We start from the raw sequence: 18256 nt of genomic DNA, 5'->3' as shown, positions 1-18256 counted from the left end.
TGAAAAAGAAAACATTTAGATTTTACAATGCACTAGTCAACAAGCTGCTTTACTATGTTTCTGTGTTTACATGGTACATTAAGTTTGTAGCTGAATAAAAACCAACAGACAGGCAAAAACAATGCTTCAGTAGGTTGTCGTCTATTTTCTCCTTCTCGCAAACAGATCAGCTGCATTTTATTTGTCTGTCCTTCAGGGGTTCATGCTATAAAAAGAAAGAGTTCACCCAGAAATGTATTTACTCACCTTCATGTCTTTCAAAACCTGTTATTTTCTTTCTTCTGTGAAACACAAAAAGAGTTGTGTATAGCAGAATGTTCAAGCAGCTCATTTCATACAGCTACTGAGAGTGAAGGGTAACCGTGATAGTCCAGTAAGTTTTTTAATGAATAACTTAAAGGGATAGTTCACCCAAAAATGAAAATTCTGTCATTAATTACTCACCCTCATGTCGTTCTAAACCCGTAAGACCTCATCTTCGGAACACAAATTAAGATATTTTTGATATAATCTTGAGAGCTCTCTGACCCTCCCATAGACAGCAAGGGTCCTTACACGATCAACGTCCAGAAACGTAGCAAGGAGATCGGTAAAATAATCCATGTGACATCAGGGGTTCAACCGTAATTTTACGAAGCTACAAGAATACTTTTTGTGCGCAAAATAAAAAAGAAACTACTTTATTCAACAATTCGTCTCCTCCACCCTAGCGCCATTTTGGAGAGTATCCACTGAATGCAAAAAGCGTACTAAGGACCCTTGCTGTATATGGGACTGTCAGAATGCATCAAAAATATCTTAATTTGTGTTCCGAAGATGAACGGAGGTCTTACGGGTTTGGAACAACGAGAGTGAGTAATTAATGAAATAATTTTTTTGGGGTGAACTAACCCTTTATATAGCTGTTACCTCCTGTAGATGTTTCTCCATATAGCCCACTAGCCAAAATGAATGTAAATTCATAACTGTTTTTTTTCTTCTCATGTCCTCTAGGTCCGTTCTTCATTTCTGTAGATTGCCAGCAAGAGGCTTTAGGCAGAAAGACATCGTCTCCCTGAAGCCTGACCTTTTAAGTAGTGAGAAATTGAGGTCAGGTATGGAGGCAGTCCAATTATGGCTAACCCTAGTTAGATTAGCAGCAAAAGTCCTACACTGTATTTAAGGATTTCAGTCTGAATTTGATCTGGTTTTAGAGTGGAGCAAATCAACACAGTTCATCTGAAATCAATTATGGATAACCTGCTAAATGAAAGCTGATAACTTTCACTGATGGCTGTTGAATGCAGACTAAAGAACAGAAAAAAATAAAAAATAAAATAAATAAATAAAAGAGTGAGAAGTGTGTGTGTGTGTGTGTGAGCTTTTATGTATTCGCTACTTAACAGAATTTTTATTGTTTTTATTTTAATGATCTTTTTAAATGTAACATTATTTACATGTGCTGTATAATAATACACACATCACCCTTTTAAACTTTGGGGTCTGGAATACTGTATTTTTTAATGGTTATGAAAGAAGTTTCTTATGCTCAGCAAGGTTGCATTTAATCAAAAATACATTAAAAACAGTAAAAATATTGTAAATAATTATTACTATTTAAAATAACTGTTTTCAATTTTAATGCATTTTAAATTGTAATTTATTCCTGTGATGACAAAACTGAATTTTCAGCAGCCATTACTCCATCATTGTAATATGCTGATTTGGTGCTTAAAAAACAATTCTTATTATTATGAAACATAAAGATATTTTGATAGAATAGAATGCTTTCTTTGAATTGAAAAATTTCAACAGAACTTACAGAATTTATTTGATTTTGAGTATATGTATATATATATATATATATATATATATATATATATATTAGGGGGGGGGGAAAAAATCGATTCTGCATAGTATCGCGATATTTTCCGCGGCAATACTGTATCGATACACAGATGCCAAGTATCGATCTTTTATTATACTATTTGGTAGAATAATAAAATCAATTTCTTTACAGTCCACTAGATGGTTGTGTTGAGTTTTTTTCTAAAATCATTTAATGCGCGGTGTTACGAACCTTTAAGATGGTCTAGGGGTAAAAGGAGTAACATTAAATCTGTGGCAAATCTGTAAATTTGATGGAGGCAACAAGAGACAAGCCGTTGATTATCCCGCTTATTCCATGGTCATTTGCCAAGTTATAGGCAAGTTAGTAGCAACTAGTATTGCTCTTTACAGCGCAATATTTGACCGAATGGGTAAAAATGACAGTTATTTTCGTCAGTTACTTTGAAAACAAGTTTATATTGGCCTACTCCTGAACATTTCTATGTGCGCAGCTTTCTATCTCTGTGTGAGTGATGTGTGTGTGCGGTTGTCAATTAAGTCGTGGCCTAATGGTTAGAGAGTCGGACTCGTAACCCAAAGGTTGTGGGTTCGAGTCTCGTACCGGCAGGGATTGTAGGTGGGGGGAGTGAATGTACAGCGCTCTCTCCTACCTTCAATACCACGACTGAGGGGCCCTTGAGCAAGGCACCGAACCCCCAACTGCCCCCCGGGGGCCGCATCATAAATGGCTGCCTACTGCTCTGGGTGTGTGTTCACTTTGGATGGGATAAATGCAGAGCACTAATTCCTAGTATGGGTCACCATACATGTCACGTGTTCTTTTCTTAAAACAGCAGCACATTAATATAGAACGGTGATTAAACTGACTGGGAACTACCTGTGCATTAAACGGTTTTTAATGCATACCTGCCAGCCAATCTGAATCAAGTATTCAGACAGACCATGGAATAAATGAAAGTAAAATTTATTTAATTAAGGTGGACTAGACTAGACTGTAATACAAATAGCTGAGTTTGCCAGGTGCATACAACATTTATGACAGGTTTCATGAAAGTGTTGGTCAGTTTTTCTGCTTGACAATCCCATTTTGCACTGCAGCAATAAAATTGAAGTGAGATAAACAATCTGAGAAATGTTTCTTTTTATTTAAAATAGATGTTGCCAAAGTTTTAGTTTGAGAACATAATTTGAAGTTGGAAAAAGGTAATAAATTGCAATATATCGCAGAATATCGCAATATATTTAAAATCACAATAATATTGTATCGGGACACAAGTATCATGATAATATCGTATCGTGGGGCCTCTGGTGATCCCCACACCTAATATATATATATATCACCAGAGGCCCCACGATACGATATTATCACGATACTTGTGTCCCGATACAATATTATTGTGATTTTAAATATATTGCGATATTCTGCGATATATTGCAATTTATTACCTTTTTCCAATGGGATACTGTATATTTACACACACACACACACACACACACACACACATTCCTATAGGTCTCAAATATTTTTTATTAATGTTGAAATTATTCCAGTGTAATTTCCATTCACATCGTTATTCAGCATTTTAATAGGGATCAAATGATTTCCATTAAAGCAGATTCAGGTCAGGCATCCAGACAGATTCCTGCTATTTATTACTATGTGAAACAAGGTTGCTGATGCAGATGTGCTTAACGATTCAGGAGAGTGATTCTGAATCATTAATCAAATGGTTCCTCTCTTTTCTGAGCCCCGTAGAGGCATGGGGCAGATGTTTAGGGAGATAATAAGGAGGGGTTCAGAATGTGATTGGTTGTGCTCCAGCTGAGCCTCGTGGGGCTGCATGCTTACGCACTCTGCCAGAATTTTGATTTGGCACGGCGCTGCAACCATTGTAGCTGTGCTAACTCCACTAGATTTCTACAGAGCACATCTGTGTTCCTTGTCTCTTTCATGATGTTCCTGTTTTTCAGGGTTCCTTTGGAGTGGTTGGGGTATAGATAGTGTGGCTGCAAGCCTTGATGGTCTCTGCCGAACTCCGAACAATGTACAGTTGGAGTGTGGTGACAAATAAATGGTTCTTCACTTGAAGATTCACAGTAGAGAAGTCACATGAGGCACTTCAGTAGGCTACTGCTGCATCTTCAAATCAGTGTGTAACACAATAACAAGGAGGAATCTAAAGACTGTCGCTCTTTTCAAGCTTAACAAAGGACTCAAAAGCATCATAAAAATATCATTAAAACAGTACATACAGTATGACACAAGTCAAGTCTTCTGAAATTGCAGTAGCTTTGTGTGGGTATTGTTAACTGGATCATTGAGTCAGTAAGTTGAACCAGTGAGAGATATATATATACTGTATATATTTTTTGTAAATTAACCCATTCATTAATTGAAAGATGATTTGTTCACAAATCCATCTCTTGAATGCGCCAAAGATTTTCAATTGATAACTTCAAACAATTTAAATCTGTTTCACACACAAAGCTGTTGTAATAGCTCCGGAAGTCTTGGAATATAATGTGTGAGTTGTGTGTACCATTTTTTATGGAATTTAATGGTGTTTTTGCATCCATTTTGAAGCTTGAATGCTTAATGTAATAGTCCACCCAAAACATTAAAATGCTGTCATCATTTGTTCACATTCTTCAAAATATCTTCTTGTATGTTTGCAACAACATGAGCCAGACAGAATTTTTACTCTTTTTTTCTTTTCTTTTTTTTTCTAGTCCCCATTTATTGCCGATTTGAAGAAAAACTGCATTGGAAAGTAGTAGTTTTGGTTGTGTTCTGCAGAAGAAAATAAGTCAAATGGGTGACTAAATGATGACAGAATTTTCAAAAATCTCATTTTTGGATGAACTGCTCCTTTAAATAGACCAACAATAGTACCTCTAGAGATCATGTGTCTCTCTCTCACTCCTGCACAAAAACATAAATGACCCATTTAGCATGCTCACAATTGTGGCTACATACTTTGCTTATTGGATTTACAATGGTGGATCAAGGGCTAGCTTTCTGTTACACATGTTATGAAGAACAGTGTAACACATCAGGGGCCTCCCTCAGGAGGGAAACACTTGGAGCTCGGCCAGCAAAGCATATAGAGAAAGGATCATACGCTATCCAGCACACAGCAGTGGGTCTCATACAGTAGACTGGTCAGATTGTGTGCACTGTTAACACTTCAGCTGTAAAACCTATTCAGCCAGTGCTGCTGGAGCAGAGGTGCTTTACCATCTTGCAGGATTGAGACTAATCTTACTGGTGTCAGGCAGGTCAATCTGCTGCAATCAATTCGTTTTTTGCTGATGTTTGATTTGGATTGTTAACATTGAAAGTTTTCTCTCCAAATGTCAGTGCAGTGCTTTCGTAATGTGAGCGCCGAGAGCATTTCGGCTTGACCTGCTGTTAGTCTGTAATAAGATTTGGTAGTGTCAGTGAGCTCATGAAAACAGTTGAGCCCTACAGAGAGTCTGAATGGCTGACTCGCTCGTGTAGGAAGTCAGTTTGCACGATGGCTTACGGCGGTATTTGAAGATTAGGACATAGGCTGAGTGAACAGTGTGTCCTGAACATGGATTTCATTGCCTTGACATCGGCTCTTAAGGGTACCGGGGTCCACAGACTTTCCTCGCTGTCTCAGTGCGCAGCCATTCAAGATGGATGAAACCTCTGCAATTCTCACAGGGGTAAATTACAACTTTAAATACCAACCTGATAGTGTTTTAATAGGCCTATGTGCACATTTATGGGAAAAAAAATTTTAATCACAGTGCAATGATATACAAATGGAAAATTACTTCATTCTTCACTCGTTAGTTTGTGCCCTAGTAAATTATTTTGCATTTATCAAATTATAATTTTTTATTTATTGTGAATTTAAATTGTTTAATGTAAATAAACAATAATGAACACAACAATTTTGTAAGACATATATATAATATTGTGTCTGAGCAAAACCTCAATCATCCCATAAATTAAAGTATAGATTCTAGTGCTGTCAAAAGATTAATCGCAATTAATCACATCCAAAATAAAAAGTTTTTGTTTACATAATATGTGTGTGCGCATTGTGTATATATATATTTAAGAAAAATATATAAAATACGTTTATATATTAAATATATTTATATATACCGGTAATCTAAATTATATGATTATAAATATATGCATGTAAATAAATGTAAATATTTTCTAAATATATACTGTATGTGTGTGTATTTATATATGCATAATAAATATACACAGTACACACACATATATTATGTAAACAAAGACTTTTATTTTGGATGCGATTAATCGTTTGGCAGCACTAAATTCCAATATATCTGTTAGCATTGTCCTTTGTAGAATATTTGAAGACAGCTAACAGTGCTTGCTCTATAGTGTGTAAGGATGATTTTCAGTGAAGAAGTGTGAAAGTATGACTTAGTCTTGGTTGGACTATATATCAATTTCATTTAAATACTAAAAAAAAATAAAAAATAACAATAAAAAATTCCAGCACAAGAGGAAACTTACAGAGGCAGTAGAGATAAATTTAATGAAGTTACACAATAAGGACCTTTCCATCCCATTGCCTGCCTTCAGCTATGAATATAGCCCAGCTGTTAATATGTTTGACATTTTCACAGATCACATTTGTACAGTTAAATCAGGTCTGTGAAATTCCCCTTCCCCCTACATCTGAACACTTGCCTGTCAAAGAAGAGCGTTGATGTAACACCCACCTGTCTCCCAGTATTATACTTGTAGCACATTTATTTCAAAAGCCTGATTTATGAAGCCTCTTCATGCTGCGCAACTTATCTGAATTCCATACCGGTTGACAGCTGAGTATATATTAATCACCTGCTGATGTGCAGGGTCTCTTTTATCCTACAAGCCCCAATAGCCGAACAGATTAATGAAAATGAGGCCAGCAACGTTATTGAGTTACATTAGCATGCATCTCATGCTCACCCACATCTCAACTTAACTTCAGTCTTCCTTCATAAAATCTTGTCTATGTGGACGTATCCCCCTCAGACATTTTTTTAAGTGTGTTTTAAGGTTTAACTACAACAAAAATAAGTAAATAAAAAATTTGGTAACTTTACAGCAAGTTAAATGGTTGCGTCTAGGCTGTCATCTCTAGGCTGGACTACTGCAATGCTCTTCTGGCTGGACTCCCATCAAGCACAATCAAACCTCTACAAATGATTCAGAATGCAGCGGCACGACTGGTCTTTAACGAACCCAAAAGAGCCCATGTTACCCCTCTCTTTATCTCCTTGCACTGGCTACCGGTTGCGGCCCGAATCAAGTTCAAGACATTGATGCTTGCATATAGAACAGCCACAGGCTCAGCACCCGCCTACTTCCACTCACTACTACGAATTTACATCCCCTTCAGAAGTCTGAGATCCGCTAGTGAGCGACGCCTCGTGGTACCATCACAGAGAGGCTCAAAATCACTTTCCAGAACGTTCTCGTTCACCACTCCTGGCTGGTGGAACGATCTTCCCACCCCTATCCGGAATGCTGAATCCCTGAAAATTTTCAAGCGACAGCTGAAAACTCATCTCTTTCGAAGCTACTTGACTTCATCAAAAAAAAATAAAAAAAAAGTATCTCTCTTTATTTATTCCTTCTCTTTCTAGCTTGTACTTATTTGAACAATGTCTAAGAACTTGGTATTACAACCACTTCTTGTGTCTGTTTGACACTGTTTGTGTCTTTATGTATCCCCCAATTGTAAGTCGCTTTGGATAAAAGCGTCTGCTAAATGACTAAATGTCTAACATGAAAATGACAGATTTTACTGAAAGTTGTTTCATTCCTGATGTTTTCTATATAAACTGTGACCAGGAACAGTCATACTACCATTAACTTTGTTTTTCTTAGTGCATTTCCCTAGAATCTGTCTTATTAACCATGAAAGGTGTGTTGTACGCTTTTCCATGGAGGATTTGGAGAAACAGAGCCAGACTTTTGTTCACAAGTGTTTTACCAGTTCTTGCCTTGCCTTACGATACTGTCATACTTTGTAATTTATCATTTACTTTACAGTCCACAAAACACAGAAGGGAATGAAAATAAGACTGGACATGCATGTTGTCCCTTGTTAGCGCAGAATGATTAATAGTGCCACATTGTGCTTTGTGATTTCTTGCATGAGTTCCCTGCGGTGGCATTCTTGCCCGGAACAAACGATAAAAAGAAGAGAGAAACATGGCGTGTATCCTAAGCCACTGGACTGATACCAACACATCAAAATCTAATTAGCAAGGCCTAGTTGTGCTGGGTACACAGAGGACTGTAGAGGCCGTTTCTTGAAGAGGAAGAGTTCTCTTCTGCCCGCGAATGTTACTGAAGACTGCAGTAACTCACTTTGACGGGGACTTGCAGCAACTCTCTCTGGTTTATTAGCTGACAGCAGGTGCTCTGATATCCTTAATGTAAGCTGATTGCTAGCAACACCGTGCATGATTCATTCAGTGGCACCCATAGGGAGGTTAAGATCTCCTAAACTGCATGTTCGACCGGACCTGGCCCAACGCTGCTAAAGGCAATGGAGGGTGTGTGTTTAGTACATTGTTTCTAATGATGGTCAAAAAAACTAAAATAATTATTTAGCAGTGCAATGTGGGATGGCACATTGTGAGTACTTCTGCGTTTGTTTAGCAGATGTATAGTGGATAAGATCGAAGTGATTCTGACCTTCACTCTTGCAGTAGCTCAACCCAGAATCCCCCAAACTTTCTGTTTACTCGAAAGCCTGACACTCAGTCTAGAGAAGGTAGCCTCACGGTTTGTGTGAGTGATTTATTTATAATGTGAAATTCCTAATTCCCTGTGGGCCCTTAGAATATCGTATAGATTTATTGTCAGTCGGACAGCAAGAGTGTAGGTGTTGCGTACACTAGTAAGGCTTGCTCTAATAATCTGCTCCAAGATTGATGTAGGCCCAGCGATAATCCATATTTAAATGGTGCACTGATAGAACAGCAATAATTCATTGGCCTCTCACTTACAGGAGAGAATAACAATAACCCTCTTACCGTTGTATGGTTATTCTCTCTTTTACACTAGAAAATGGTTGATCCTGGGAGCCTTGGAGGGAGGGAGAGGAAGTCAGTCAGAAAGAGGAAGTGAAAACAAGGAAGGAAAGAAAGACTGGAAGGGAAATTAAGAAATTGAAGAAATAAAGGAAAGATTAGAGGAAAATAAAGTTGGAAGAAAGGCAAAGAAGTTAAGAAATAAAGAAATAAACCACAGAGAAAATATGGGAATAATTATGTAGAATGAAGAGAACGTGAGAAAGAAAATGGAAGGAAAGAATGAAGAAAGAAAACCGAAGGAAGGCAGCACTAGAGGAAAAGAAACCAAGGATGTTGAAGAAAGGAAAATAAATCTTAAAAGAAGGAAAGATTGGAAGGAAATGAGTAAGAAAGGGAAAGGAATGAAAAATGTAGGAATGATAGGAGTAATTGAGGAAAGCAAGAAAAAGAAAAGATTAAGGCAGAAGGAAAAAAATGTAAAAAGAGAAATTAAAGAATGGTTGGGGAAAGCAAATTTGGAACAAAGTTTAAGAAAGGAAAGAACAGGAAAAAGAAAGATAAGAAGAAAGAAAGATGGAGGCAAGATGTGAGCAATAGATGGAAAGAAAGAAAGAAGATGGATGGATGTTAGGAATGATAGGAGTAATTGAGGAAAGCAAGAAAAAGAAAAGATTAAGGCAGAAGGAAAAAATGTAAAAAGAGAAATTAAAGAATGGTTGGGGAAAGCAAATTTGGAACAAAGTTTAAGAAAGGAAAGAACAGGAAAAAGAAAGATAAGAAGAAAGAAAGATGGAGGCAAGATGTGAGCAATAGATGGAAAGAAAGAAAGAAGATGGATGGATGGAAGGAAGGAAGGCAGGTAAGTGTAAAGAAGGAAGGAAGAGAGGAAGAGGATGGAAAAAATATAACGGAGGAGAAGGAGGAAGCGAAAGAAAGAAAGGATGGAAAAAGGAAACTGGTGGAAGGAGGAAGTGATAAAAAGAGAAACCAAAAAAAAGAAAGAAAGGAAGGCAGGTAAGAAGGAAGGAAGGAAGGAAGAGGATGTAAAAAAGAAAACGGAGGAGAAGGAGGAAGCGAAAGAAAGAAAGAAAGGATGGATAAAAAAGTAAACTGGAAGGAGGAAGCAATAAAAAGAAAGAGAAAAAAACAGAAGAGGGAGAGAAACTAAATAGGAAGGAAGGAAGGCAGGAAGAATGGAAAGGAGGAGGAAGTTATGAAGATAGGAAAGAAATGAATGATAGAAAGGAAAGAAAAAGTCAGGAAAAGAAAAGGCCATACGAAAGAAAGGACGAGGAAGGAAAGAAGAAACAAAAGAGGCAGAAAGTGCTCTGATCCAGCTTAATGAATCTCTCTGATAGCAGAAGCTTGTTTCGTCTGTCTTTTTTCCAAACTAATCCTCGTGATGTCAGGCTATTGATGAAATAGAGACAAACTCAAATTGAATTCTCAGAAATAGCTGGGGTTTGTCTATAAGCTGCCTTTCTTCTGCGCTTCCATAGTCACTGTTTCATTACTGTAAATTAGTTTGCCTGGCCGGTCGCCAGCACTGCCTCATCCTGGGGCTCAGAGCCTCTCATCCAGCCATCGAGAAGACATGAACGCATGTCTGAAGCATGCTTTTAATTGAGCCCTACTCACACTACAGTAGCTGTCAGGTGGCAGTGAGGAACAGTAATGAGGCAACTCTCTCCTAAATCAAAGCAACTTCCAAAACAAGCTAACTGTAATAGCAAAACTTCCAGCAGTACGTTAGCAGAGATCTCTGCCCCGGCACAGTTGTTCAACAGTGAGAAACGTCAATGCTCGACAGCCGTTCTGTAGAGAGCTGTTATTTCCTCTGAGTATTTTAGAAATGGTACTGAGTCTGACTATACAAACCATTTCTATAGTAGCTAGCAGAAAAAAATAGGTCGCAACAAGAGAGCCTGTCAAAACGCAGCGCATGTAAAACACTCACTGTAAGTGGTCTGTTGACTTCAGCATGCTTGTGCAACATATGGTGTCCTCATTTAGGTGAGATTGAGTTTCGGGGGATGACGTGGTGTAGTGGATGTATATAGCAATTCAAATTCACAGCATATGCAGAGGAAGAGTTTATCCCCTTTCACACATACAGTCTTTACTGTTAAATTACCGGTAAGTTATCATTAAGAGATCATGTGTGAACAGGACCTTTTCAAAAATCCTGGTAAATTTGCTCTGGCAATCATATCGTTCTTATGGAGATGACATGATCACTCTTAGCTGTTTACAAAGTCTTTCTATGTAAATATGTGCTGGATGGACATCTTTGACCATTGCGCCTCGCAGCTTTTTCAACGTGTCGCACTTCTCCATTCATCAGGGCTACCACTCTGCAATTGGATACTATTATGCACATCTCGTGTTTATAAGAGCAAAAAATTCAGATCGGCTAGTAATGTTAGTTTGGTTGAGAGTGAAAGCTGTACTCCTCTCATACCATTGGTTGGCGAACTCATAGACTCAAAAGTGATATCAACAAGTTTTTTTTAAATGTAGAATTATTTTTTTCCATAGTAAGACCCTGCACGCCGGAGAACTTTAAAATGATAAAACTTTAAAATTATAAATATAATTTTTTTTTTGAAGGGGACACTAAAAAATCTTGGCAAGGCAAGTAAAAATTTTGGAAAAAAATGAGCTCAAGAAGCTTCCTTATTCTCCTTTAAGTTCTATCACTTTGTCTCTTTCAAGCACACATTCCCCGTAACTCCGGTCGATCCGGCCCACTCCTGATTTTTTCCTTTTTTTTTGGTCCCCTCTCCTTCTCTAGCCTTCAGCTCTGGCATCGATAGCATGCTGGATGATATGGTCAGCCTGTTGGGGACTGATAATGCAGGCTTACACACACACACCTGCACAAGAAAATGCACAATGCAATCTCTCAGGATGAGCCCTGGTCCTAATCCGTCTCCATAGCAACGGGGTCTGCGTAGGACTCCCCCGGTTGGCCTTGAGTGTGCCGCTATAAGGATCCTGCCTAATGACCTAGAGCGAGCAAGGGATTGTGATTAGCTAGCAGCGTGATCATCAGATAAAAAAAATACGGCTAATTGCTTCTCAGAGAGCAAGTATTGAGCAACTGATATGGCTGCGATAAGCTTACAGAAGGAGAAAGGAGACTCTTGCTGGGGGCCGATGTGACTCTCAGACCTCAAGCTGAGTGGTTTAAGTCTGGGTTAAGAAACAGAGTCATTGTACTTCTTAGTGTGCTACTGATGGAAAGAGGGAGGCTGTTTTATTTACTGAGCTCGAGCTGTATGATTTTCCTCTGCCTCATTGACTACAATTAGGAACAACCTTCAGAGTAAATGCTTTTCAGTTTGGGCTGTTTGTAATGGGTTGTATGTGAAACTCACAGGCACTCTTCATATTTACTTTATATGAGGATTTATATAACCATATTCATGTACAGTGGTTTTTACATGGCGCTCTAAGGAACTCCAGAGAATGCCATAGTATTTCCATGTTATCATGTCAACCAGTATGGGTTTCTCAATGGCTAATTCCAGTATCTACTGTCTAAATGTCAAATAAGGTACACATACTAAATAATTATAATAATAAAGCAATTGTTTGTTAGATTAATATACACTACCATTTCAAAAGATTCTTTTATTTTATTTTTTTAAAGAAATGCATACCTCTAACTAAATTGTCTTCTTTTGAACATTTTATTCATCAAATAATCTTGAAAAAAAATCCCAATTTCCTCAAAAATATTAAGCAGCAGTTTCCAACATTGAAAGCAAATGCACCAATCAGCATATTAGAATGATATTGAAGTATAATTAGTCTCTAAGATATATTAGTATATCAAAATATATTAAAATAGAAAACAGTTATTCTAAATTGTAAGAATATTTCACAATATTATTGTTTTTATTTTCAGCCTTGAAATAAATTTTGAGTGAGTACGTTTTTTTTACCGAAATAAATGTTCATATTCAGCAAAGATGCAGTGACAATAAAGTGACATTCAAATAAATGGTGTTCTTTTGAACATTTTATTCATCAGAGAATCCTGAAAAAGAAAAATCACTATTTCCACAAAAATATTAAGCAGCACAACCTTGATAATAAAAAATAAATGTACTAAGCATGTTTATATCTATATCAGCATATTTAAGTAAAGTAGTATATATCTGTCTTTCACTAGTTTAACTAGTAACAGAAAAAAATAGTGGCCGACTGATAGCCTATTGGTTTTTTGACAGCCGATGCCGATATCTTGGAAAGCAGGGTGGCCGATATAAAGCCGATATAATTTTATTTATTTTTATTGATATTTAAGAAATTTGAAATCATTTGAAAATGGATTAAAAAATAAATATGTTAAATAAACATACTTATACTTTAGATGTCAAAGTATATCACAAATAAATAAATATTTAATAAAAATATAATTAAAAAGGAAGTAAACACTGTAACCAACAGGGCACTCAGTATTCTGGGAAGTTTGTGTGCATTGGGAATCATATTTTTTCAAATAAAGCCAAGGTAACACTCCTTTTACATACAGCACATAGTGGAAATTACATGAATATGGCAGTGGGCAAATGCATAAAGCGCAGCATAATTTGAAATCACGAGTTTAAAGTTTTTCGATCGCGCGTCTCCAGTTAAGCTGAACTCGTCCAGTCCACATTCAATTCGCACGGACTGACCATCACGCAGAGAACACGCGATCATGCGGGATACAAATGCACACTTCACACGATCTCACAACTGGATCCGACTAAGTTTGCAAGGTTTGTGAAATTAAATGCTCATTAGAGTCATTCAAAGATTTGTTTAAATTATATAAATGCATATTTGCTGAATGCTGACGGCAAACAAGAAAGTATTATAATGTTTGCCTTTCTATTACTAATAATATAAAAGCAATCGTTATAATACTTTTTGTATACATTTTAATTCCTTTGTTTAACCATTCTATTTTATTATTAGACAGACTTCTATCCGTATTAGACAGAACAACAGTGAACAAGAGGGAGAATGTGTTCCGTTCTCAGCGCCATCAAAATAAGTCCCGCCTCGAACACATCGGCCAAAAAGAAAAAAATTTTTCGGTCGACCTCTAGAAAAAAATGTTAACTGTAATTATTAATATCAATACATTTAATTATTTATTGATCACTAGTGTCTTTTTACATTTTAACCAAAACAAACAAAACAAAAATTTATGGTAACACTTTATTTTAAGGTGTCCTTGTTACACATGTTACATGTACTTACTATTATAATAACAATATATTATGCATAATTACATGCAAGTAACCCTAAGCCAAACCCTAATCACAACCCTTACCATATAGTAAGTGCATGTAGATAATTAGTATTACTCAATACTTAAATGTATAATTACACTGTAACAAGGACACCTTAAAATAAAGTATAACCAAATTCACTTATAGTTACAGTGTTTAAGGGGGATTTAGACACTGTGCCATGTCCAACAACACCTTTAACCATGGTAAAATCACTGTGACACAGCCTGCCATGCTTTAATATATGTATACAACTGTACACAAGACGTCCATCACTTGTGGTTGTTTTGGTAATGTACAACACAAAAATAGGATGATATAACACTCCCCAGATGAGCCATTGTCCCTGTTGAGGTTAACGACTTAGAACAGGTGCGAGTAGGCTAATGAGGGGAGGGTTCTACACCTGTTTCACAATCAAACCCACTTCATGGTGTGTTGAAACCGTTCCAAACAAGCCAAACACCTCACAGCTTAAACTTCAGGATGAATGCTCAGTTCCGATGATCCTTTTTCTAAAAATAATTAGAGTTTTTTTCTTCCAAAACCATCTGTTCATGATGTCCACATATCTACTGTTTTGGAGCTGGTTTCTTGGATGGGAGATGCTAAATCGTGAGCATGTCCCTCTTATAAATCTATCATTTTTAGCGAGGTGTGTGTTATTACCAGACATCTACTGCTGTGTTTGCCTGAGCTGTCTGCCACCACACGAGGAATAAATCTTGTTAAATTAGTGAAAATGAGCCCAGTAATGTTTAATGAGCACCCTAGCTGATGAAAAAAGCTATTTTATGTCTCTTAAAGATATTGCCTTATCTGCCCCCTCTCACTCTTTCTCTGTTTCTCTCTTACGTATATTGAAGAATCTTTCTCCTCTGGGCCTCTGAGAGAATTGAAGTTAGGATAAAAATTGATAGAAGCTAAAAATCACTTAGTATTAAGTTATTTTCCTTACTTTTTTAGCACTGGTGTCATAAAATAAGATTTTTGCTCGAGAGGTGCATCTCTTTGCATCCAATGCCGTTCATCACTGTTTACAGATGTGGTTGTGTGGTGAATGCGACACTTCAAAGCCTCACGTAATATGCATACTTTAATCATTTTGGTGATGCTTTTGTAGTGCACATCCACAGGCATTGTGCTGAAAAGGCAGTAGATTTGTGACAGTAGTTCACACCTTTGGATTATTGGGCCAAATCTCAGGTATTACAGGATTACATGGGATTATTGTCACACTGGATTATTAGTTCAGACACCACATAGTGTTTTGGTGTTACATGGAATCCCATTCAGTGTAAATATAGACCAAATTGGAAATATTTTTACTATTGACTTTTCTTTGGGTAATCTTAAATGTAGTTTGCAACATTGTAAAGTTGTTGTTTTTTCTGTTGAATTTCAGCTTGGTGAGGACACCTTCAATCGGGCCAAGCTTCTCAATGTTGGCTACACAGAGGCTCTTAAAGACGCAGAATACGACTGCTTCATTTTCAGTGATGTGGACCTGATCCCTATGGATGACCGGAACCTGTACCACTGTTATGACCAGCCCCGTCATTTTGCCATTGCCATGGACAAATTCGGCTTCAGGTAACATATTAAATATTGAGGGAACCACAAAGTGCATGAGTCTGTTGACACATTATATTTGAAATATCATTTTGTCTCACTTTTATAATTCTGGTCCCTTTTTATATATGAATAATCAGAAAAAAATGCATTAAAATGAAATCAGTGGCATGTTTTATATGAATTTAATATCATTGTAGAATTGTGGATTTGGCAGATTTTATTACAAATATGCTGGGCTGCATTTGTTGCTATTTACATACATATTAATAGATGCCATGTTTGTATTTGTCTTTATTTCTTTGCAGAGAACAGAGTCAGTTAATCAAACAGCCAGAGCTTGAGGGCTGTCTGTCAAAGCCTGTGCTTCTGATGATTAATTGCTTTTTTCCACTAGGGAAGATATATGTCTTATGACGCTTTGTCATCTGGAGCTCTAGAATACAGCTGAATTATTGTGTATGAAAAGTTCATTTGTTAGGTGCAGTGCCAGTCTAGACAGACCTGGAGCCTTGACAAGCATATGTATCCATTTTCTAAGGCAGACAATTATTTAGAGGAGACAGACCGGTTTTCTTCAAGTGTAATAGCTGGAGATATTAAAACACTGGTGAAGGTTCACCGTATTATGTTTTTTCTTCTTCTTTTTTTTCCAACTTGAAATGAATTTTGTCTGTCTTCTGTCGGCAAGCAGACAAGTTGTCCTTTGCTCCATGGTGTTTCATTTCCTGTCTTTGTGTGAGGGGCCAAAAGGACCAAGACAATCTTAACTCTCTGCCTTCCTCTGGGATTTTGTTAAAATCAGCCTCTATCTTAAGATATGAGCAGTGTTGGGAAATTAGTCCAAAAGATAATTGTTTACTAATCAGTTGGTATGTGTAAAACATTTAATGATAGTTATTGTAACATGAAAAAAAAAATCCTCAAAATTATTGACATTATTATTTTAAAAAACAGCAATAACCAACAAGATTAACATTGTTATTAAATAGTTGAACATGGTATATTAAATAGTTATTAACTAGTATATATTAATATGATGATTATTTATGTTTTTATTCTATTATATAATTATTTTATATTATTATTACTAGTAGTACTAATGTCTATATAATATATATATATATATATATATATGTATATATATATATTAGGGGTGCTCCGACTGATCGGCTACCGATCACTGTCGGCCGATAATCACATTGGGATGATCGATCGGCGGTCTCTTAAAGGCCGATCTCAAAAAACGATCTCAAGCTGATGACGCTGCCGTGAGAGGTTTGGCACGACATGCAGCGGCACCGTCTCGGTCTCTGTCCGGCACGGGTGAAACAATTATAATTATGAAGGTGAGGTACTCACCGAGGTCGAGGCAGTGTCACATCGTCACTAAAGTTGATAAATTGCATTTATTTTTAGTTCTTGTCCGTTTTTAACCATTCAGCGCTTGTGCGCTCTCCTGGAGACCGTGCGCTCATGCCCACTCGCAGCGCACACACATAACGCCAGATTCACATTACTCTGTTTGCAGTGCATACATGGTGTGTATTTTTTTCATGCTCATGTTAACGGATTAAAACTTTCACTGCACATGGTTGCGGTCCGGCAGTGTGTTCCAGGAGCGGTGCGTCTGCAGCAGTGCAGAGAACGTTTCCGCACTGCAAGTGCTGAATTAAAGTAACAGCACTTTGTTTGCAGTAAATATGAACATGGATTGATACGAAAATTGAGTAATTACACCATAAATGCATATAATTAAAGTCTACTGTGTTTCACAGTCAACACATATGGCTTTTTGGCTAGGTTTAAAGGGAAAGAGCACTTTTAGATAATCAAGGCAATAATAGCTGCCACTCGTGGAGGTAGGAAAACAAAGTTCTTTATGAACCGCAGGATTGCTTGTAATAAAGATTTAAATGCAAAAGAAAAGGCAGTAGAGTTGTCTATTTCTGTCAATGGTAAGTTTGTGATAACGTAAGAAAAGTAGTTTAAATGTTTTGCCACTTGCTTGCGGAACTTAATATATAAATCTAGAAGTAAATGCAAAAGTAAAACGCATCGAATAATCTGTTGCTTATATTTATTGTGCTTAAACATGTCTGTGAACGATTGTATTACTGTACTGTGTATAAAAAGAATTGCAATGCTGAAAAAGCATTTTCAGTGACAATGTTTGGATTTGAAATCAAAATAATGGATAAATGTTATGTTTGTGGTAAACAGCCACAGATCAGTAGCGGACTCCTGTGTGAAAGCTGCTTCTCCTCTCACAAGAGTCACCTAAGAGGGGAATTCACCCCATTTTCAAAAATTTAATTCAGGCCCTGAATAAATGTCTAAAAATCCTGATTGGAGTATCACTATAAATAGTTATAAATGATAAAAAGAAGGCTTTAAAAAGATCGGTATCGGTAGATACTGCTTTCTATGATCAGTGATCGGATCGGCCTCAAAAATCCTGATTGGAGCACCCCTAATATATATATATATATATATATACTGTATATATATATATA

General features: G+C 36.9%; 1 protein-coding gene across 1 annotated transcript in view; it reads left to right on the top strand.

The window, feature by feature from the left end:
* Positions 1-18256, top strand: part of LOC107599894 (beta-1,4-galactosyltransferase 2-like) — a 136984-nt gene that overhangs the window by 78551 nt on the left and 40177 nt on the right. The window contains exon 4 of the mRNA XM_016291614.1: positions 15574-15761. Coding sequence (XP_016147100.1) covers positions 15574-15761 — 188 coding nt within the window. The remainder of the gene's footprint in view (positions 1-15573; positions 15762-18256) is intronic.

The sequence above is a fragment of the Sinocyclocheilus grahami genome, unplaced genomic scaffold (genome assembly GCF_001515645.1).
Source record: "Sinocyclocheilus grahami isolate Dianchi unplaced genomic scaffold, SAMN03320097.WGS_v1.1 scaffold274.1, whole genome shotgun sequence".
Taxonomy (NCBI): Eukaryota; Metazoa; Chordata; class Actinopteri; order Cypriniformes; family Cyprinidae; genus Sinocyclocheilus; species Sinocyclocheilus grahami.
This window is presented reverse-complemented; position numbering and strand designations above follow the sequence as displayed.